General features: G+C 47.5%; 2 protein-coding genes across 9 annotated transcripts in view; one reads left to right on the top strand and one right to left on the bottom strand.

The window, feature by feature from the left end:
• Zzz3 (zinc finger ZZ-type containing 3) overlaps nucleotides 1–22,002 on the top strand; it is an 80,065-nt gene extending 58,063 nt beyond the window's left edge. For 3 of the 6 annotated variants that reach the window (XM_050149517.1, XM_050149519.1, XM_050149518.1), the window contains 5 exons: nucleotides 363–458; nucleotides 1,111–1,263; nucleotides 3,860–3,994; nucleotides 5,327–5,427; nucleotides 5,692–10,259. In XM_050149517.1, the coding sequence (XP_050005474.1) occupies nucleotides 363–458; nucleotides 1,111–1,263; nucleotides 3,860–3,994; nucleotides 5,327–5,427; nucleotides 5,692–5,836 (630 nt within the window). In that variant the 3' untranslated portion in view covers nucleotides 5,837–10,259. Of the gene's footprint in view, nucleotides 1–362; nucleotides 459–1,110; nucleotides 1,264–3,859; nucleotides 3,995–5,326; nucleotides 5,428–5,691; nucleotides 19,480–19,900 lie in introns of those variants that run through there. The other 3 variants (XR_007593132.1, XR_007593131.1, XR_007593130.1) reach the window with 3 other exon arrangements.
• Ak5 (adenylate kinase 5) overlaps nucleotides 11,253–22,709 on the bottom strand; it is a 163,242-nt gene continuing 151,785 nt past the window's right edge. The window contains exons 13-15 of one of the 3 annotated variants that reach the window (XM_050149522.1): nucleotides 19,949–20,140; nucleotides 19,234–19,237; nucleotides 11,345–11,400 (exon numbers count right to left, since the gene is read on the bottom strand). In XM_050149522.1, the coding sequence (XP_050005479.1) occupies nucleotides 11,345–11,400; nucleotides 19,234–19,237; nucleotides 19,949–20,140 (252 nt within the window). Of the gene's footprint in view, nucleotides 11,401–15,795; nucleotides 20,141–22,709 lie in introns of those variants that run through there. The other 2 variants (XM_050149520.1, XM_050149521.1) reach the window with 2 other exon arrangements.

Here is a 22,709-nt window from a genome sequence, read left to right as displayed (position 1 = left end):
CCTCCTGTGTCACACACAGCCCCCTCATGTCCTCCTGTGTCACACACAGCCCCCTCATGTCCTCCTGTGTCACACACAGCCCCCTCATGTCCTCCTGTGTCACACACAGCCCCCTCATGTCCTCCTGTGTTAACTACAAACGTGCTTCCTGCTGTGTTCCCCAGTGTCACCAAGGAAAAGAAGGGTTCAGCTTTGAAACTACACAAATTTAAATTTATTTGTAATGATTTTGTTAAGATTTAAAAATACAGATGTGTTTGATGGCTCTTTAAAACTTATTTCTTGATTTAATTGTTATCATTTGAAACTTGGCATATATTGCATCATTTCATTGTATTAAAAGAGCTGTTGTGTCTCCTTAGGTTGCCAGTCGTGTACAGAAGTATTTCATAAAGCTAACTAAAGCCGGCATTCCCGTGCCAGGCCGAACACCTAACTTATATATATACTCCAAAAAGGTAAGGCGCACACACAGACGAGCAACCTTAGCTGAAGTCACTGGCTCCAGAGCTCCGTGTGGGTGTGAGTGTGCTGGGCTGCACCTCTTCTGACGTGTCACTGCTGAGTGCAAGTGCAGAGTGAGAGTCTGTGGTTCTGCCTAGAGAAACGTGCTGGGCCTCAGCCGCTCTGTTGTTTTCTCGGAAGTAATATGAATGAGTACTGCTTAAAGGCTTTTGTACCAATTTTGCGATAGGAATGTCTTAGTGATGTTAAATTTTATCAGGTGTTGGCTCTGCTGCATAAAGTGGAGGTGTTGCTGAGGTCCTTAGCCCCCCCCCCCCCCTACATGCTGGCTCCTCCTGCCTATGTTTATTCCTCTCTAAATAACTACTTTGCCAGAATGTTGTGAGGCCCATGGGATACTGTTACAAGGCTAGCAGTTACTTGGTGTTAGGTAATTCTTTTTAGATACTCGAGTATGACAACTTCTCTCCAACTGGAAGGTGTTAATCTGACTCAGACCATTTTATGCTGTGGTTTTCAGTATAAGTTGATCGTAAGAGTTCAGTAAAGCCAGCGTTGAATTCTTAGAACCAGTAGGGTGTGTGCACGTTTGGTTCTGTCAATGAGATTTCATCGTTCCAATAAGACATTTGTTTTCTCACGTAGTCTTCAACAAGCAGACGACAGCACCCCCTTAATAAGCACCTCTTTAAACCTTCCACTTTCATGACTTCACATGAGCCACCTGTGTATATGGATGAAGACGATGACCGGTCTTGTTTCCATGACCACATGAACACTCCTGCTGAGGAGGCATCGGTAAGTTAGTTACCTGTTTCTATACAGACGACTGTACATTATGTATGTAATTTTCTGATCATCTCTCCTCTTCAGAGATTGCTGATGAAGTACATTATGAGAGCACTTGATTTTTCTGACTGTTCCTTCTCTACATATTGCTGAGGACAGATTCTCTTTTAACTTGACAAGTCAGATTTTAAAGTTAATATGCTTTGTTTTTCATGGGGGAAAAAAAGACCTTCAGCATAGGCCTAAGTAGTGAGAACAGCCCGGTGAGCCCATATTCTGTCACTCAGCTTTAGTTCCATTGGCAGGAGTTCAGGACACCAAGCTCAGGTTTATGAGGAGGGAACTCTTCATGTCATGGAGTGTCTGTGTCTGGGTGCCGCAGGCATTGCCCGATGTGTGTACACACACGTGCTAGGGCCCTGTGCTCCATAGGCAAGCACTCTGCCAGCTGAGCTGTACTCAGAATCTCGGGGTACTTTGACTTGTTTGTTTGGACCCAAAAACTGCAGTGAACTGGAGGTGGGGGTGAAAACCCTCCTGTCACTTTCTTTACCCTTGCTGCTTGCAGTGAGACCTGGGTCATTTGTTCACAGCGTGGACTGTGTCGTTTGACTTGGTCCTTTGTTCTGAATTTGCTGGGATGAAATGTTTGAGTCCTTGCTGAAGGAGTGCACACTAAAACTCTGGTTGCGTAGAATCGGAACATGAGATGTTAATGGAGATGCCCATGCTGATACAGCTTTCTGGAGATGCAGCTTTCACCAGATTCTGTCCTTTGTGGTGGTTAGTGTGCTGCAGATGAGGACTGCTTTACCAGACTGTATGTGACATGTTGTACCAGGCACTGTGAGCATACGTATCTCTCTGTTCTTCTACATCTTGGGCTTGTTGACGAATCATATCAGTAAGCAGTTGTGTAGTGCTTCAGAGGAATAAAGGGAACATTGTGTCACTTAAGAGGGGGGTCAGAGAGTGAAAATGGTACAGAAAGACTGGGTGAGAGTTGGCCATGTGAGGAGGGGTGCAGAACATTTCAAACAGGCGTTCAGTGACCATCACTGTAGTTTGTGCAAGGCCCTCGATTGATTTCCCAATACAAAAAAAATTTAATTTGACAAAATAATGTAAAGTTGATTAGATTTAACTTTTTGTCTCTCTGTGTAGCCTAGGAAAGTCTTGAAATGATAATCCTCCTGCCTTAGCAATCCTCAGAGCTAGAATTACAACCATATATCACCATACCCTTCTGATCCCCATAGCTATTTAAAATGTGTATTTATGAATTTTCTGATGGTAACATGTATAGGTTTCTCTTTCCAAAGACACAGCAGCTAAAGATACTATATGTGTATCATCTACTCATTACTGAAACATCTGTATTCCACCTTAGGATTGAAATTAGTCCCTTTCAGAAAGCTCTTGTGTACACAGTTCAGTAGTATTGATAAGTCATTTGTGTTACTGTGCAGTTTCCAAAATCCTTCCCACCCTGCTACCTGAAGCTGTGTCAGACAGCATCTCCCGTGTCTCTGCGCTCCTCCAGCTCCTGTGCCCACCGTCTCCCCGTCAGTCTCTCTGTACAGTGGTGACCAAGTGAAAGCGCCGGGTGGCTGCTGTATCTGTGTCTCCAGACTGAACTATTTAGGGGGAAATATCTGTACCAAATGTGCAAGAGAGATGGGAAGGAGCACTGTGAGAGGCGTGCGGCTCAGGTTTGGAGCAACGCACACTCTGAAGGCAAGGTCCAGCGTGTAACTGTTGAGTGGGGACCAGGGGAGACTAGAGGGAAGTGACTGTGGGACTGAGAGCAGAGCAGAGAGGTCACAGACAGCACTGGACACTGAGAAGGGAGAGGACAGGCTTCACAGGATGCTTTTAATGACACTGCTGGTCAGCTCCAGGGCTGCAGCAGTCACCACTGGATTTTACACCTTGTGGTCCAGTGTTGTATTTATATAGTCCACACTCTTTTCTAAGTAGCCAGCGTAACTCGGGTCTTCCCCTTGAGTGAAGACTGTGCTGCTCTGACCAGTCACTACAGATGCAGACTGGCCATTGGTTTGCTTGTTTGAAAAAAAAAAAAAAATGCCATGATTACAGAGCTAAGTGTGAAAACTGTTAGACTAGAAAAACAAACTACTGCAGAGCAGGGAGGGGTCTAATAGGCTTGTGAGGTAGCCCTGGAGGCATTGGGTTTTCACTGTTGTGTGAGTCACGGGGTATCTTCTTACTGGTGAGGCTGTGTACTTCAACCTTGGAATAGCATTTAAAGTCCTACAAAATCGGAGTGACGGATCAGTGTATAAAGTGGTTGGTGCATAAGCATGAGGACCTGAATTTGGATCCCCAGCACCATGTGAACACCTGGGCATGATGGCATGCTTACATGCTTAGTGCTGGGGCAGCAAAGACGGGAGGGTTGATGGAACCCTTGACCTCCAGTCTAGCTGAATTGGTGAGTGTGCACATACCAGAAATACTAGCATTAATTTTCTGCTCTTAAAAGTGAGAAATGTCAGTAGAAAAATAATCAGGATTGTGTTTCTTACACTTTGTCCATTTTCATTATCAAACTAACACTTTTGTATTTTGTTCTTTTTGACAGGATGAGGAAAGCATTCCTATCATGTATAGGAGCTTGCCTGAATATAAAGAACTATTACAGTTTAAAAAGTTAAAGAAGCAGAAGCTCCAGCAGATGCAAGCAGAAAGTGGGTTTGTGCAGCATGTGGGCTTTAAGGTGAGCAACTTGGTCATCTCATTTTTAAAAGGGTGGAAAGGGATACCTGGAGTATTCAGCTCTAAAGTCGATAAGCATTCAGGGAAAGGTTCCTAAGTTTCTCTGTAATTCTTTTATGCAAAGTTGTGCCTACAGTGTGGGTGTGGCTCTGTGTGGAGAAGAGACCGCAGCTGTCCTCCATGTGCACTAGTGGGGTGAAGGCCATGAGCGGCCTCATTGAGCTTCAGGGGGTTGGAGGAGGAGCCATTCATTGTATTCGCTCCAGATACTTTCCTGGGTGCTTGAGGCTGGGCATGAGAGAGGCAGACTCAGGTTCTGCTCATCCCGGCGGTCAGGCGAGTCTCTCAGCTTGACACCACCAGGGCTGTGGAGTGAGACGGTCTTCAAATAAAACAAACAAAATACCTGAGTCCACCTGAAGTGCATGAAAGTGGTCAGAGGCCACCTCACGTGAGGTTTGCCAAGTAGTTTAAAAAGTGACTGCACTTAGTGAGCTTGGGGAGAGTTCAGCAAGATGACAATGTGGTGTTGCTGTTGATCACACACAGGACAGTGTTGATGTGTGTGGGTGACTGCTGGGCCTGTGGAGTACCCTTTCCTCTTGACCTGCCAGTCACCTCACTCATCCTTAAGGGGTTTTCCTAACTGGCTTCTAGATTGTGAGAGAAAATGAGATTTACTCTGTCTTAAACTATTGCTGTGAAGAGACACCGTGACCCAGGAAACTCTCAGAAAGGGACACACTTAACTGGGGGCTGCTTAGTTTGAGAGGATGAGTCCAGGGCTGGCGTGGTGGGAAGCAGACAGATGCTGGAGCAGCAGCTGCGAGCCTTACATCCCAACCCGCAGGCAGTGAACAGAAAGACAGGGCAGACTTGGGTTCTGAAACTCAAAGCCCACCTCCTAATTGTTTCCAAAGAGTTCTACCAACTGGGAGCTAAGCACTCAACCATGAGCCTGTGAGGCCAGTCTCATCCAAATGTGACATGGGGGCAGGCTGAGGGGTCTTGTGCATTACCTGTGGGGTTCAGGCTGGTGACTGTCCGTAGAGGAGTTGGACGCTCTCTGGGTGTCTGCCACTACACGCCTGGACAACTTATAGGTCTGGTATGAGCAAGTCAGGTGTCCACATTCACATTGGTGAATCGTTGGCAGAATGCCCGAGTTTGAGGTGACTGACTTGAAAACTTCTTGGGTAAATACAGAGGTTGTTTCTCGTCCACCAGTAGTCTCCTTCACTGGGAATTCTGTCTAAGCTGGTGTGTTGTATTTCTCTACAGCAGGGGGAAGGGTCTGTGTGTCATGTCATGTGCCTTTCTGTGTCTGTTGCAGTGTGATAACTGTGGTGCAGAACCCATCCAGGGTGTCCGGTGGCACTGCCAGGACTGTCCCCCAGAAATGTCTCTGGATTTCTGTGACTCTTGTTCAGATTGGTAAGCGCTTTCTTTGTTTGGGGGACAGGAACCTCAAGCAGTGAACTTTATCCCCAAACTTCTTGTGTAACAATAATTTTATGCATTAGATTTTATTCTAAGCAACTAAAATTTTCCTTAAATCACATCACACATCAGCTCTCCAGCAGTTTCCTGTTAAGGCTTTCCAAGGGATCAGTTTAACTGAGAAGATTCTGTGGTGGGTAGATGGACATACATCTGGAGTCATGTGATAATGAGTCTGTCTCTGTTTTCTCCTTGCAGCCCACATGAAACAGATATTCACAAGGACGATCACCAGTTAGAGCCTGTGTATAAGTCAGAGACGTTCTTAGACAGAGACTACTGTGTGTCCCAGGGCACTAGTTATAGTTATCTTGACCCCAACTACTTCCCAGCCAACAGATGACATGGAAGAGAGTGTCGGCCCTAGTTCTCATCAGCACACAGCAATGGCGTCATTGTTGAAGGTGTGCGCAGTTTGGACACTCACAGCATGAGCGCTCCCCGAGTGTTCTCGTCAAGTACAGCTCTGCACCGTGTGGCTGTAGATGAGCAGCTGAGCGTCTCCCTGGTGAGACTCCACCACCATAAAGCCTTGTAGGTGGTGGTCTGAGATGGGCGATGGAAACGCGAGAGCAAAGCCCAAAGGTTTCAGAGACCTCGGTCATAAGTATGGTGATGGAAGACAAGGTATTCATATTAAATCAGTTTAGTGGCTTTCAGTTTTGTGAAAATAGTTTTCAGCGCAGAAACTGACTCATAGACGAAGTTCTAACCAATGCTGGTGTTTGCTTCTAGGATGTGTACTCTAAAAGAACTCTGTCCGGTGGTCACTGATGGCCTTTAGTAGACTGGAGCTGCGTAACGGTTTGATACCTAACTTTTAATCACGATGAACTGTCCTTACCGAGAGCAAAGCATGAGGTGGCTGTGCTCTGCTCCCGTAACCAGCTCACGGGTGTGAATGTCGTACAGTTGTCACGAGATATATTTTTAAAGTCATGTTATAAAGATGATCATGTGATGTGTACAGACTGTGGTGAAGAGTGCCAGTGGTAGACTGTGTAAAGTCTGAGTCACAGCGTTAATCCCTTGAGATACACAGCCTTCTGCCTCTGTATTCGGAGTTGTCCGTACAACTCGTCAAAGAAAACTGCCTAATATAAAAATCACATATATGGTGATCATTTTCCCTCTTTTGTAGTCTGCACAAGATCCATAAAAGATTGTATTTTTATTACTATTTAAGGAGTAATTAAACGTAGTCTGCACAGTGAGCAGCGTTCACAGCATTCTTTTATACTGCTGGATTCGTTGTGCATCATCTAAAACATTTGTACGTTTCTTATCTGTCTGCAGTACGTTCACTTGTCGGGATGACTGTGAGAAATAAACTATGTGGATATGTTGTTTATATTATAGAACGCTCGTCGTGGCTTCCTTTCAGCAAGTGTTAGCTAGAATTCATCACTTGAAAACCTGTCCATCTGTGTGCGCTTTCTCTTCTCTACAGAGGGTGAAGAGTGTGAGCTTGCGTCCTGCTGGGGGTGCTAGAGTCTGTCCAGTGTGCTGCACACTGCACGGCAGGGCGCTCACCAGCGTCCACACGGGGTCTCGGGATGAGTAGTTCTGTCCTGACAAAGTCAAGTCCCGGGTAGAGAAACAGGTGGTTTCCAACAGTTATCAACCAGGAAGAGATAGGATGTTCTATGGTGAATTAAGTATTATACTAGTCTTGTTTTTAACCTTGTTTGTTTTTTCTGTTTTTAAGTTCAGGGAACATTATTTACTAATTCTTTTCAATACTTAGCACTAAAGTATTAAAATCTACCCTGAATTTTTAAGTAAGAAAAATAGAATTTTAAATATGGAAATGAGAATTTTAAATAATATATTGATAATGTATCACTGGTCATATTGATGCAGTCTATTGTGCTCAGAAAGAAAAGTTGACAGGCTTTTATCTCTGGGTCATTGGTGAAGGAGAGACAGCTGGACTAGGTGTCTCTATACTAAATGCTCAGTTCACAGCCAGAGGGCTGCCTTCCGTCTGTAAATATGCAGGACAGGTACAGCTGTCTGTATAGAAGTAGTACCAGATCGCTCTGGAGAGCAGTTTCCATCCATCCACAAATCCCATGAAGCTTGAAATACACCTTGGAAGGGGTGTGAGTGATGCAGCTGTAGTGACATCAAGAGTGGACACTTGAACGCCTTTCTCAAAGGCCAAGGTTTTAGGCGGAGGTCGTGATGTGGGTTTTTCCTGTTGAACAGAAGATTGATTTATTTTGGATTTTTCATCTCTAAGCACATCATCCCAATGACTTGGTGGGAATGTTTTCTTGTAATTTTATTGGAGGATTGCAGAGTGGGCGGTGTTCTTCTTTGTGTGTGGACCTTTCATCTGTCTGCAAGGAATACTGGCTGCTGACCGCTGTACTTGAGAAGCAGTGTTGTGAAGTGTCTTAGGTTAGATTTGTGTCGTGGCATGTGATGCTCAAGGTGTTTGCTACCAATAACACACCAAAGCTGATGTTGGGGAGAGGCACCAATAGCAAATGCCGAGCAGCCCTTACAGAGCACAAAGCAAGCATGTGGCAGGCAGCTCACTGGGTTCTCAAGCCAACGAAGCAGCTTCATTTATTGCCCTGTTTTCATGGGAGACCTAGCCAGAAAGAAACATATGCCTCGAGGCATATTGTTAGTGTAGTGATGAGACCTGCCTTTAAGATTTGTCTGCATTAGGCTTGGTTTCCTAAGCAGGAACAACCCCCACTGTCAGGTACTCTGTGTACTCGGTGTGGTCTTGATACCTTTGTTTCTTGTGCATTGCTAGAGTACAAACCTGGGCCCGTGGCCACATTCGTGACAGAGGAGAGAGATCTGTGAGTGGCTGGAGCACACACACATACATGCATCTCCATTGCCCCCACCTGACCTGTGGTGTCCTTTGACTCCTCTCTCCCTCCTTTTCACTTAGATCCCAGGACACAGCTGACTGAGGGATGAGAACAGTATTTAAAGGGTGGCAGAAAGTGACCTCCTGCTGTACTAGACAAGCCTTGTGTTGTGACATTTCCCTTACAGCCATGTGAGATTTGATGAATGAACTTTCTTACTGTGGACAGCACGTTTAAAGCCATGGTTCTGGGTGCCCTGGAGGAAGCGAGCGTCTCCAGGCATTCATTGTCCTTTTTAAGCCTATACAGTTCTGGTTTTCAGTGGCAGAGTTAGTAACTGCTATTCATGTGATCCCAGAGGAAGCCACAACCTACGGCTTTGCTTACAGGGAGTATGTATCTGTTAAATGGAGTGATTTCTGAGAGTTGTGTCTCACACATTGAACTTCTTGAGAACACAGTCCATGTCTGTGTCTCTAGGCTCTGACCGCTTAGCAGAATCTCTACAGTAATTGTTGGTTATATGACCCATTGTTTTGCTAAGTTAAACTTTTTTTCTTTAGAGGTAGTGGGGCCCAGTACATGAGGTGCCAGTAACTCTAAGGAGGTCCCTTGACATGCCCTAGAGAACAGCCTCTACATCCAACTTAACCAGTCAGATCATCCATGGGTGTGACTCCGTCATGCTCGCTGGTTGATAGACGTTTTGGGTTCTATCACATCTGGGAAAGTGGAGTACCTTTGATTGAGTTCTAGGAACTAGTTACTGATTTGCACTAACGGCATGTAATGGGGAAATGAAAGGCACTGAAACCTATAACATGCTATTTCTCAGTAGTAACAGATGTGTTGGGAACTGCGATAGAAAATCCAGGCCTCTGTGGAGCTTATAGTCCAGCACACAAGACAACAATGTGCAAATAAGCATAAATAGCCCTTAGTTAAATAAAAGAAAAACAGCAGTGTGAAGAGCATTGTCATCTTAGGTTGAGAAGCCCTCAGTGGCAAGGGTAATTAGTTTGGAGTGTGGGAACTAGCTGTGTGGATCAGCTGTAGGATGCCAGTGGTCAGGGCCAGAGCCAGCCAAGAACTTGGTTTGCTTGGGCAGCTTTGAAGGCAGGTGCTGTGGCTTGAGCAGATGTGTGAGAGGGAGGGAGGGCACAGACCAGTTCGGGTGTGGTCTTGAGTATAGGTCATAGCCAGGGAGTTGACATTTGTGTTGTGATGTTGTCCACATACATGTACAACCTTGCTGTGAAGAAATAGTGATGCTGCTGGGAGCCACTCTCAAGAGCAATGTATGTTTTGGCTGTTCTTTGGAAGACTGATTTGCATTCCCAGGTACTGATTTCTTTCTGTCGAAGTTTTCCAAAGTAGCTGCCACCTGATGGAACCTCGGGCTGGTCTCCCTGCCTGTCTGCATCCCCATTTCCTCATCCAGAGCTGTGGGTGTGGTGTTTGCCAGTGTGTGTTTTGTGTTTGGAGACTGTTTGTCCCTAGAGTTGCTTGTTTAAGCTTTGATCCTGTAGCAGCACTTGGCATCTTTGCTCAGATATCCATGTTCCCCTGTCGGGAGTGTGACAGCCTGGGGTAGTGTAAGAATTCACAGTGTGGATCTGGGAACATGATGCACCCTTTCTGGTAATAGAGACCTGATTGTAACCAAAGAAACTTACTTTCTTGTCCAGCACACTCTGGCGTTCCTGTTTAGGAGCCAGTGCTAGGGAAAAAGAAATAGGAAAATGACCATGTATCATGAATACATTCACAATTTCTCTGTAATAGCTCAGATCTGGTCTGTGGCCAAAGTTCAAACCATATAAGTGGATCATAATTTTAAACTATTACTGTGTTTGCTTCTGTTTGGAATGAAAGCTGTCAAAGGCTTTCTAGAATGATATGCGTTACAAATAAATAGAGAAAGAGTTTTGCTGGTTTCCATTTATTTCATTTGTACATAACTGTTTTGAGGGAAAAAAATGATTTTAAAAATACAGTTCTGTCCTGGAAAGATATCTGTATTTGCACACTCGTTGAGGAAAAGAATCATGCAAACCGAACTGTGTGTTGTCTGGTGACTGAGTGCAAGATGCAGGTATTTCAGAAGACAGAAGCAGCTCCAGTTGAACAGCTCCGCACAAAAGACCCACGCCTCGCTGGTGTGGCGCAGGTATTTACCCATGGAGCAGGCCCATGAAACATACACAAGAGCCACAAGACACCCACGCACTAGCCTGTCCCCCGGTGTCGCTTAGGATACTGTTCCTTTCTTCTTACTTGGCCAGTATGTCAGGAAGTAATCATCTCGTATCAGAACTGCAAGATGGTTTTGTCCAGTGAGTGGAGTAGTCATCTCTCCTACTTTAAAATTACTTCCGGTCTCTGACGCTGAGACGTACCACATCACACAGAGAGTAGCTTGTACAGCTGCTCATATTCCATGTAGCTGGGCTCTCAAAAATGGATAATACTGACTATCCAAAAAGGCTCCCTTAGAGAAGCTGGGCAATGCCTTATTTTGAAACATTTCTGTCAAGTACTGCTGGCTTGGTGCCTCTCTGTTCCACAGGGCAGTTAAAGTTCCCACCAGAGCCAGTGCAGGATGACGTGTCCAGGCTTGCCCCATGCTAAGTAAGTACCCACTTCAGGGAAGAAACAAAGGGGTGAGAAGGAAGCTGTGATGGAGAATTAGGGACGCGGTCTCCCTGTGGGACCGGGCAGCACAGGCGGATCCCACACTGCTCTTCCTATCCTGACTTTGCTCTGCAGTACAGCCCAGTGACAGAAAAATGTGTACCAGAGAGGACAGCTGTCTACAGGAGGGAAAGTGGGCAGTCCCAAAGATACCATGCATGGCTTTCAGGTATCTCTTACGTGAGTCGGGCTGGGAAGGAGACGGCCTGCTAGGATGGGGGGGGGGGGCACAGGGAAATGTGTTAATTAGGGGACGATTTCATGTTCTTCTGTCTCTGCTTTCCTTAACAGTTGTGCATTTTCTCCTTCAGAAAACAGAGTCAATAGCTGTGCAGAGCTGAAGAAAAACTTGATCTGGTGTTCCCTCTGCGTTTACCTGTATTTGAAAGGAAGAGAGAGTTACTAGCCCTCTGGCCTGCTTATAAATGGCATTTTTTTAAGATAATAATGAAACAAGATTACCTGCTTCTGCTCAGCAAACTTAAAACAGCGTCGTCCTGTTCTCCGCTCCCCACCCGCACCCACAGAGGCTAGAGTGAAAAATGATGGCTTCAAAAGCAGGTCCCTCTGGAGCACTAAGAACGGAGAGGAGTGGGGATCTCTTGAGTCCAAGACCAGCCTGGTCCACATAGCCAGTTCTAGGCCTGCCAAGGCTACATAGTGAGACCCAGTAAGTGGAATTAACCTCTCTAGATTAACATGAAAGAGCATCGCTACACACTCATTTGCATGCCCCAAAGCTGACGCCACCAAATGCTGCCTGGGATGTGAAACAGCCAGAGCTCTTGATGAGTGGAAAATGGCACGGCCACGTGTGAGACCCCAGCAGCTTTATTCCACACGGAACTCGGAGACAACCAACCTGCCTGTGCGTGTTTACAACAGCTTCCTTGGTGATTGACAAAACTTGAAAGGTACCAAGATGTCTTTTAGCATTTACACAGGCAAGTAGTGGCCCCCAGACAGTGGCGGTCACTCAGCCTAATACGAATGAGCTTTCCATGCACTTGACTAAGTGGCAGAAGCCAGTCTGCAAGGGGCACGTGCTGTATAGTCAGGCCATGGCAGTGCAGAAGAGGTGAGGGTTAAGTGGGAGGATCTGAGTGTAGTTGCTTCACATTGTAGACTTGTCCAAACATAGTGAACAACACGAAGGTGTTGATGCCAACCATTGCCTCTGGGTGACAAGTACAGGTTCATCTACTGTGAAAAATGGATGGCTGTTGAGTGATGTTGATAGTTGAGGTGACTGTATTTGAGGATGGGGTATCTGAGAACTCATCAGTTTATCTGACCTAAATGCTCTAAAGCAGAAAGTTCATGCAAACAGCATACTGAGGGCCGTGCTCGGAGTATTGTTAGAAATCAAGGGACACCTAAGTCCCTTGCCATGAGAGCCCTTAGATCACGGTGGGAGTGTAGCCTGGACCAGAGGGCTCAGGAGCAGGGGCGTGGAGAAGCAGCAGAGACTAGGCCCACAATGTGCAGATCCTGGGGCAGAGTTGTTGAAGATAGATGATTCACCTGTGTAGGGAGCCAGCAGCAGATGGAGCAGGAGGGGTGGTGTCCTGGACACCCAGCCAGCCGCTGCAGAGAATAAAGCTCCTCTTCAGAAGGTGGCCTGGCCCCAGAAGCTCTGCGGAGGCCAGAGAGATACTGGTAGCATGCCTTAGACCTCACAGGCCTTGCTTGCTTAGGAGAGTTGGGGGGGGGGGGGGCTTACCACTTAAAAAGGAACTGAGTTCCTGCACAGTTTTTAGTGAAACTGCATATACATAGGTCAGTGAGCAGACAGGTGACTGGAGCCATGGTCACCAGGCTCTGTAGAATATCCAGCCCCTTGCCAGAGGCTCCGCGCACAGTCGGCACGTTTTCAGATGATTTTACCATCTGCTAATTGTAATAGTGGGTTTTACCATGATGTCTTCATAACTGCACACAGCATCCCTCAATCATAGATAGCTCCCCAGTCTCTCATCCTGTCTCCCACTGCCTCTCTGTCTTCCAAAAAGGCCCTCTTTTTAATGGTTTATTTCTAGAATCTTGATTCTGCACACAAGAGAAAACATGCAATGTTTGCCTTTTCTGAGCATGGAGTTAACCTGCTCTCCACTTCTTACATTTCCCTGGATACAAGTGATGGTTTTCCTTTTATGCTTGGATAAGCTACATTTTCTTAACCAGTCTTTTGATTCCACACTTGAATATTGTGGAATATACAGCAATATATAGGAAACATGGATGCCCAGGAGACAATTTTCCTGAGAGCTCAGGGCTGTTTGAGGTAACTTAGAGGAACAATTTTTTTTTTTTAATTCTTGTTACCTGCCTACAGTAGCTTCAATTTTGCAACCAGAAATCAATTTTTACATGTTTAAATATTCCCAAAATCTTATCTAGCAATATTTTTATTCTCTTTTTGAGACAAAGTGTCATGTATTCCAGGCTGGCCCCAAACTCCTTTATGTAACAGAGGATCTTGCTTCCATGCCTCCAGCCCTGAAGTGCTGGAATAATGGAGCTCCACATTGTTTATACACTCATGACCAGAAACAAAGCTAAGTTATATTGATCTCTTCATAGGTGATCAAACCAGAAAGATAGATGACTCATGAGAGAATATGGTTGGTTCTCCTGGAGAAGAATGGGACCCAAGGAGACAGTGGGGCTTGTGAGTGTTTGCTGGCCTGTTCGGTGGTTATGGGAATGTTTGTTTTACTCTTCAAAGTGTACGTATTTTAAAAGTCTGTTTAGGGCCCTCAACTGAAGTGTTTTGTACCAGGGGTCATCACCCCTGTGCTTAGGTCCCTCACAGCACCTGGCTTCCTCTGTCCCAGTGCCAGCAGAGGACACTGAGGGACGAAGCCGCCAAGAGACAACAGTGCAGTTGTGCAGGGGCACGGCGCTCGTTGGCAGTGAAGTCCAGCAGGAGTTCACACTGGTAGGAGCCAGGCAAGGGGCTGAGGATTAGGTATGTCTCGCACAGTCCTGGGAGAGCAGAGACAAACTCTGAGAATGATAAAGGTGGCTAGTCATGCCACGTGTGATGTTGAAGTAATGAAGGAATAGTGACCTGAAGGACAGGTGACTGAAAGATGACTCATGTCGTCCAAGCCAAGGATCAGACCACAAAACTAAAGTCTGATACTTGTCAACTACATCATTATTTATCAGATAGTTTGTTATTATTTGTTTTTTTTTTTAGACAGTTTCTCTGTAGTTTTTGGAGTCTGTGGACCAGGCTGGCCGTGAACTCAGGGAGATCCGCATGTCTCTGTCTCCTGAGTGCTGGGATTAAAGGTGTGCAACACCACTGCCCGGCAGTCAGCTATTTTTAAGTGGCTGAATGATTGGACATGGGTCAAGGAATGATGGTGGAATGGGAGGTGGAGAGTGAGCTACAAGGAAATGTAGAGATAAAGGTTCCTGAAGAACAGAGACGTAGGTGTAAAACTTTGCAAAGAACCGACAGCCGCTGAAGTAAAGCAGAGAGCCCTGCACTAGCAACGACAGTCCGTAACCGTGTACCCAAGCCTGCTCTCCCTATCTCAGGGCTTTGACTGAGCTAACTGGGCTTTGCTTGGATGCTCTGTATTAGCCATGGCTGAGTTCTTTTTTTTTTTTTTTTTTTTTTTTTTTGAGACAGGGTCTCACTATGTCAACTTAGGCTGAAACTATGTAGACCAGACTGGCCTGTGTGACGGGATCAAAAGTGTTTACCACCAGGCGTCTGTCATGTACAGATGAGTATGGGGTACACACTACCCCTGTGTTCCTGCAGTAACCAAGTACTGGAATGAATGCAGGTGTGCACCACTATGCTGTGTTTATTCAGGGCCGGTGAGATAGCAGTAGGGCCCCCGACAATGGGATCTTGCAGAAGGTCGGTAGGTAGGTCAAGTCTGAATACAGTGTCAGCAAGTGGGAATTTACAGGCAAGAAGCAAAGTGGAGGCCAGTAAGGATATTACCAAGCGGCAGCAAGCGCCAGCTAACCCCACCTAACGGTTCCTGCAGTAGACAAGCTGGGGGAACGCCACCTGTGGTGGGCTGTGGTTATAATCTTAGCACTGGCGAGGTAGGGGCAGGAAGGTCAGGAGTTCAAGGCCAGTTTCCCATAGAATGTCACAGACAGGGACATAACTCTAGGAGGTGATGGGCATGGGGTAGTGCTGATTTAGTGGTCTTTGCTAAAACTGATTTATATATGAAGCCTACAGATGGGCTTGGAATGTTCTAGAGCTTGACCAAAGTTTGAGCCAGAGAGAATCATCATCATCATCCAGTTGTTCCTGAGGACGAGATATCTCTCAGCACTGTGTTATCTCTGGAGTCTGGCAGGTAGGCTCAACACAGAACAGCTGGCCAAGAGAGCATGTTTCCCCTCCTCCCACACAGGCTTCTGGATCTTCCTGGTGGGAGACCCTGGGCTTCTGTGGGGCTAAGGAATGCTCTCATGGGAGCAGGAGATCCCTTTCCACACAGAAAGCCATTGAGTGCCTGCTGTGAAGGACAGTGCTCGGGGATTCCTGGCCAATCAGACTTGAGCTGGGGGGTGGGAGGCGGTGCTAGCTTCCGTGTATGGCCTTCATTTTGCAACAAGGCTTAAATACAAGGATTTCTATCATCTATCCATCTATCCTCTGTCTATCTATGGAAACGCTTCCCCAGAGACTCATGCTATGGTCTTTGCTTCTGCAAAGTCTGAATGTCAGAAAGTTTAAAAACTAGAGAAACAGGCTTTCCCAGGAGAAAGTGGCTTTTGGCTGTGGTAAGAGGGCAACCCATTCACAGCTGGCCAGCCTCATTAGGCTGGTGAGACACCCCAAGTGCAGCCTCTGTTTCCTATTGGCAGGCGAGGGTTGACCCAGAGCCTCTGTCCTCTCCATTTCTCCCCGTCCTTCCCTCTGCCTGTTCATCTCAGTTCCCGTAGAGTAATTTAGGTGAAATATAAGGGGCTCTTCTATTTCTGCACAGGAATGAGGCAGACCAACTTACATATGTAGAACCACGTTTTGTGGGGTGCTTTGAGACAAGGAGTCACATAGCCTAAGTTGGCCTCGAACTTGCTATGCATCTGAGGCTGGCCTTGAACCATACCTCCTGAGTGCCCGGGCTTCAGCATACTTAGTCAATTCTAAGGTCCATTTTTGGTGCTTGCAGATTTAGCACATTTACACAGTAAGCTAAGAAGATGCCCGAGTTCCTTGTCCTCTGAGATCAGAAAAGGATTTATGGGATTAGCAGACATGAGACTGCAGCCTCCACCACATTGCGCATGGTCCCCATGACTGCAGCAACTCGCTGTTCTCAGTCAAAAGGAATTTCATGATCCACTTCACCCCAAAGACTCCAGTGCTGAGCCTGCAGTTAAACTGCGATGTCCTGGTGTGTAGTAGAACACTGGAACGACAGGTCTGCCTATAAGGCTCTGAAACTTGATAGCCCTGCGGCGAGGGATGTCCTCATCAGTGTTGAAGACATTGGATTTTGTTGTTTGTTTTTAATCAGAGCTAGTGCTGGGAAGTGAGGAGGGTGACCTTGGTGGCTGCCTGTTCTCTTTGTTCTTTCTCTTTGCTTTTGTCTGGGGATGTAATGTATAATTGTGAAGCTGGTGGTCCTGAGTGACGTGGGCTTCGGGAACCAACCCAGTGTCAGAGTGGACTAGAGTTAGTGTCTGCCGCATCACTTCCTCTGCTGACTGCCTGTGACCACGCCCACCACCACCACCATGCCCAGGCCATGTTCTGTAACCACACCCACCACCATGCCCAGGCCACCACCGTGTTGTATGCAGTCCTGCTCTGGAGTGTTCATCCCGATTGGGCGGTGGAACTCAGAAGTGGGTTTGCTATATTTTTTAAAAATGAGCATGATTAAAACTGGAGGGGAAAACTTTTCTCCACCAAGAATCATAAACTAACAGGCTGGAAGAATTTCCACAGCTGCTGCCAGCACTTCCTATCAGAAAGACCCGTAAGGAGGACAACTGGCCTGGGACTTTCCACCACCCAGACAAGTGCTTCCAGCGATACTTGGTCAGTGTTGGCACTTTTCACAAGTGCTTCGTTTCCAGCTGCTGGCTTAGCAAATTCCCCCTCTGTGGGCTAGCTTATCCTTCTGTGGGGCTCTGCCCTGAAGCCTGCACATCCCAGGTAGAGCATGGTGATTGATGGCAGCTGCCTGCAGAACCCAGACGGAAGGGAGGAAGCTGCGGTGTGGTCCCCCTTCACATCCTAAGACAGGAAGCAGAAGCTGTGCATCATTCCCATGTCACTCCTACATCCTAGGCGTAGACTGTGCTCTAAGAGCTGAACACAGAGGACCCGGCAAGGCAGTGGAGCCAAGCCCTGTCTCCCTGTTCTCTGGTGTCCGTTTTCAATACTGAAAAAGTCGATGATAAATGTTACTTCTCTGGATCCAGATGCCGCATCCCCAACAAGGGGGAAGCCTGGGAACCTGATGTCTTGGAGAGCAGCACAGAATTGTAAGGACTGCACAGGTTTCTCTGAGAACCCTGTTAGTTCATTGTCAACGAGCCGTTCATCTGGGAGTCTGCAGGCTTAGATTCAGATAATTCAAGACAGAGAGGAAGAAACACAGAGGTGGGGGGGATTTCCTGATCCTGAAATGCGATAAACTGAATTCTGTCTGGCCTTCCCCAGTCTCAGACTGAAGTGGAGGGAGTTCCCTTCTACCTGGAGAATCCCTGGGCTGTTCCAGGCAGCACCAAGCGGGGAAGCTTCCTAGGGACTTTAGCCTTACAAAGGTTCTTGCAGCCCTAAATTTCTTTAAATTATTTTTATTCCTATGTATAGATGGTCGTATTGCCTCCATGTATATCTGTGCACCAAGTACATACAGTGCCCTTGGGGGACAGAAGAGGGTGTGAGATTCCCTGGGACTCTTTAAGAAATGATTGTGTCATGGTGTGGGTGCTGGGAATTGAACCCAGGTCCTCTGGAAGAGCAGCAAGAGCTCTTCGGGGAGGCACTCGCTTCCACCTTCAGCCCTGAGTTTTACTCCTGTGCACTCACGTGATACCTTCATGTTTATTTTACTAATTTTTTCATCTTATTCATTGGTGGGTGCATGCACGCCAGTGTGCAGAGCAGAGGGGGGCAACTCATGGGGTTGTGCTGTGGGAATTTCCTTCCAGTGTGTGGGTCCTGGGACCTGAACTCAGGTCTTCAGGCTTGGTGGCAGACACCTTTGCTCACAGCTCATCAGCCTGTTTGTTTTTTTAAAGGTGTAAGTCTTTGTTGTTTAATGGCAACAAGTGGTTACAGGAAACACTTGAGTTTCAACTTTCTGGATTGCGGAAGAGGCACTTTCTCAACCTTTCTTACTAAGGGCATAGGATTCTGAAAAGTGGGGGCATAGATAGGTTTAGGACTTGCTCTTGGGGTGGAGAGATGGCCCAGCAGTTAAGAGCACTGGCTGCTCTTCCAGAGGACCCGGGTTCGGTTCCCAGCACCCACATGGTAGCTCACAACTGTAACTCCAGTTCCAGGGTATCTGACACCTTCACACCCATGCACATAATAAAGTTAAATTTTAAAAAATCGCTCTCAATAGTTTTACCCCAGGCCTCAGAGAGCAGTTTGCTAGGAGCTGACTGATAACTGCCATCCTGGGGATTGTACCCTCGTGCCCTTCCCATGTTTCCTCGGCCCCCAGTAGCTGCCCTGCACCCTACCTTCTGTGCTTTTCTCTGGAGGACAGGGGAGTGAATTGCAGAAGGAAGCCCCATAGTGGCTCCGTTTTTTGATAGATTTCTGCACCTCTCTCCTTGACCCTTAATGTCACCGACAAGTGAGTGACCCGCCCTCCTGACCTTGTGGCCTCTCCTTTGGCTCTACTGTTCCTTTTCCTCTACTGACTTCTTGGTGATGTCCCTAGACCATGTTGCTTCATCCTCGGGCTGCGTGTAACTGACCTTACACCCTGTGCTCTCTGCCTGCCCTACTAAAACCCTAAGCGCTGTAGGTTCAAACTACATCAAACCACCATATGGTTAGACCAGGCACAAGTTACAGAATCTGGGAAAGAACGGGGACTGGGGAGTGTGCCAAGTATGTGATATTAATGGTGGCCATGTGGACTGCACTGTGGCATTGCATGACGTCATGTGCCAGCCTTCCCTCCCATCATAGCCCCATGTATGATGTCATGTGCCAGCTTCCCCCCACCCCCCCAGCCCCACCGACTGGCCTGGCCTCATGTGCTTCTTCTCCCCCAAGGTACAAAGGAGCCAAGTGCCAATCAAGCCCTGTGTGAACTCCAGAACCCAAAGGTGTCAAATCCAGGACCTGGAACAGGCCTGCCCTTGGGTCATCCTGTTCACCTGAGGTCTGGCACCACCTACAGTTAGTGCTCGAGCTCTCGCCTAAGCTTGCCCCTCCCTTTTTCTTTTTACAGTACTGGAAATGGAATCCAGGCCTCATGCGTGTCAGGTGAGTGCTCCCCAGGCCTCGTGAGTTAGGTGTGATCTTCCTGTCTCAGCCTCACCAGGGACCACAGGCTCATGCTTTAGGCCCCACACTTGCTGTCTGTCTTTTGGGAAAAGAAGTTTCAGTGACTACAATGGCACCTGCTGCAGATTAGTGAACAACTTCTTATGGCCATCTGACCTCAGATACTCTTTTTTTTTTTTTTTTTAGGACAAGTTTTCCTTATATGACTCTGGCTAGTCTGGAATTTGCCTTGTAGACCAGGCTGGCCAGATTCACAGAGACCCGCCTACCCCTGCCTCCTGGGTGGTGGGATTAAAACGGTGCACTACCATGGTCAGCGCCCTCTTCTGTTCATATTCACCTCCGATCAAGACAAGAGCAAGGGAAGAAAGCAATTCCTGTTTTGTTCTCACTCCTGCAGCTGCCTGCAAAGGAACGAGCGCGCGGCCCATGTGAAGACGAGCCTCACCTTCCATAGCTGTGTCTTTGTCTCGTAGTAGGCGATGACGGGGATGGATGCTCGGTGGTAGGCCTCCAGGCGCTTGGCAATGGTCCTGGCAGTGTCCTCCCCTCGCTGGCTGCTCTGGCTTCTCTGCAGGAGGCGGTTGGTCATGGTGTCCGCCGAGCAGTCCATGCAGATCACCAAGTGTGGCTCTCCAATCTGGGGCGAAGCAGCAGAGCATAGCCGGGTCAGCTGGGATTCTAGGGAAGGTCTGGGGGACCCTTGCATTCCTGGGGCTCTTGGTGCCTCAAGCGCCCAGCATCAACCATACTGTGGTAGAGATGGGACTGGATCTCGAGGCTTCTCACTTCCAGAGCAAGCCTCGCTGCCTGCTGCCTCAGAGCTCTCTCCACGTAACCAGCAATTATAAATGTCCCCGTATAGCCAGTCAGTCTTTACACCAAGGGGAAGGGGGTATGTGCACATGATCATGTGCAAGTGCATGTGTGTAATATGTATGTGCGTGCAAGTGTTTGCATGCAAAGGTCTCCCTGACCTGGTAATTCCTTCTTCATGCCCCCAGGGTGTCTTATTCCAGCCACCAAGAATGACCTGTGCTGGGTGTGTGTTACCCGGAGACAGGGGAACACAGTGACTGAAAGCAGGGACAGACTGGAGTCAGGCTGTTAGGACCAAAGTCTGGTGTAGCAGGTTTCAAAGTGGACTTCGTCCACCCCTGCCACCTTTCACCTAAAAGCTGCCCTTCCCCTGAGATACGGAGCCCAGCCTTCTGCGCCCATGAGTCTGTGCCCTGTGATTCTTGAGCAGTGGAAGGGGGTAGGAAGGACGCTACCTACTTTTCGGGGTGAGGTAAGGGCATCCTAAACTGTTTCCACGCTTGAGGCCCCATTGTGCCTGAGTAATTTTTATACTACCCCTGTGGTACAAATATATAAAATAGCCATACAAATTAAACATTTGCTGATAATACATTATGAAGAAATTAATTCTTAAACATTTGGTATAAACTGCACTGTCTGGTCATGTGTAATACTTAATATAGGGGAAACTAGCTACTTTCTATGATGTTCAACTACTCTGACATTGCCAAGTAGTGAGGAAGTCTCGGCTAGCCACCAGGAGAGGCCACGTGAGGCTAGTCAGCTGCCAACACATGCCCAGCTTTCCCCAGTAGCTGACTGTTACATTCCCAGGGACCTCATGGGAGGACCCCTCCCCCAGCAGAGCCCAGCAAACTGCACAACTATGAGAGATGAAAACAAATTGTTCTTTTAAACCACCTGACTGAATCATTTACTAGAAATCCCACCCATCATCTCTGCATCTTGAACCCCATGAGGACGGTGAGACCACCACAGGCTGCCTGGAAGGGTTGAATGCAATGCTGCAGGTGCGCTGCTGGGCACGCAGCAGCAGAATCTGCAAGGCGGTAGCTGCTCTGCTTTCTTCTGGGGTTGAACTCCCACCTCAGTGTGCAGGGCTTACAGACTCTGCTTCCAGTCCCAAGTCTCACAAACAGAAGGAATGTCCCACAAATGGATGACGGTGACCCCCTGTGAGTCCAGCCTCCCCATCTCCCCATGAATCTCCTAAACTGTCCTGTTGTGTGGTGGCCCCAAAACTGTGAGCCTATTTCCACCTTGTGTGAAGGTCAGAGAGTTGGAGGTTGCTCAAAACCATTGACAACAACCAGGGCTGCACATCCTGACCAGGATGTGGTGACTTGGTCCTTTTGACATTAAGATGGCTCATACAGGTAGACCCACTCCACCCTGACAGATGGTCGGGATACACAAGCATACTTCTGCTCCTTCTGTAACTGGAGGTTTAACCTGGGGAGTGGCTGCCTTCAGGATACTTGGGCGACCTTACTGCCTAAACAACACAATGCTAATTACTTGATGTCTCAAAGTGTTGAAACAATGAACTGTTCGAGTTGTCCTTTGAATCATGTTAAAGATACTTGTTGTCTTCCTTTCCCTTTTGTATTGAGTATAGAAGTATAAGGAAAATTAAACATGGGCAATTTCAGTATTCACTGGAACCCCCTCCTGATACTATCCTATGTTTTCTGTGTTATTTTTATTCATGTCTTCATCCTCTTTACTATTTCCCTGATCCCCATGTCCCTACCCTGGCAAGAGGCATTTTTGTTGAAGCTGGTCCTGACATTGTTGTCCCTGCTATCCCTGGGATGTACCAACTCTACGTCCCTATCCCTGATCCACAAAAGCCATTCCCATACCACCACCCTACCAGCATGCCATGTTCAGGATGCAGGGGGCAGGAAGCCTTGCCACCCCTCTGAGGGGAGCACGGTGCATAAGGAACAGAGTGGAGGAATGAGCTAAAGTCTGACCTCTGGAATATAACTCAGCCTTGAACAGGTCATGCTTCTCTGAGGGGTGCTTGTGCCCAAAGGCTAGGGGAGGGTGAGGTAGCAGGAGAGAACCACCCTGGTTCACCAGCAGAGGGCGATCTTGGGAGGCACTGGTGGTTGAGTTGGCTTTCCCAGTGATTAGCATTTTCCAGGTCATTCTTGGGATTCAGTCAGTCACAAGCAGGGGTTATTTGTATCTAATCTGGAAGCCAGCCATGAAAGCCCACCAGGACCAACTTAAGAGCAGGGAGAGACGTGGCTTCAACATTGTGCACTATGTAAGGGCACAACACAGGTGGGCTCGCCAGCACCAGCACACTGTTCCGGGCTTGTTGGGCATGCAGCCCTGGAGTAGACCTGACATTGAACCAGTGCCTGCCCGCACGT

Source organism: Alexandromys fortis, unplaced genomic scaffold (genome assembly GCF_014885135.2).
Source record: "Alexandromys fortis isolate MF-2015 unplaced genomic scaffold, M_Fortis_MF-2015_v1.1 scaffold_68, whole genome shotgun sequence".
In the NCBI taxonomy this organism is placed as follows: domain Eukaryota; kingdom Metazoa; phylum Chordata; class Mammalia; order Rodentia; family Cricetidae; genus Alexandromys; species Alexandromys fortis.
The sequence above is the reverse complement of the archived record's forward strand: the minus strand, read 5'-3'. Positions and strand labels throughout refer to the sequence as shown.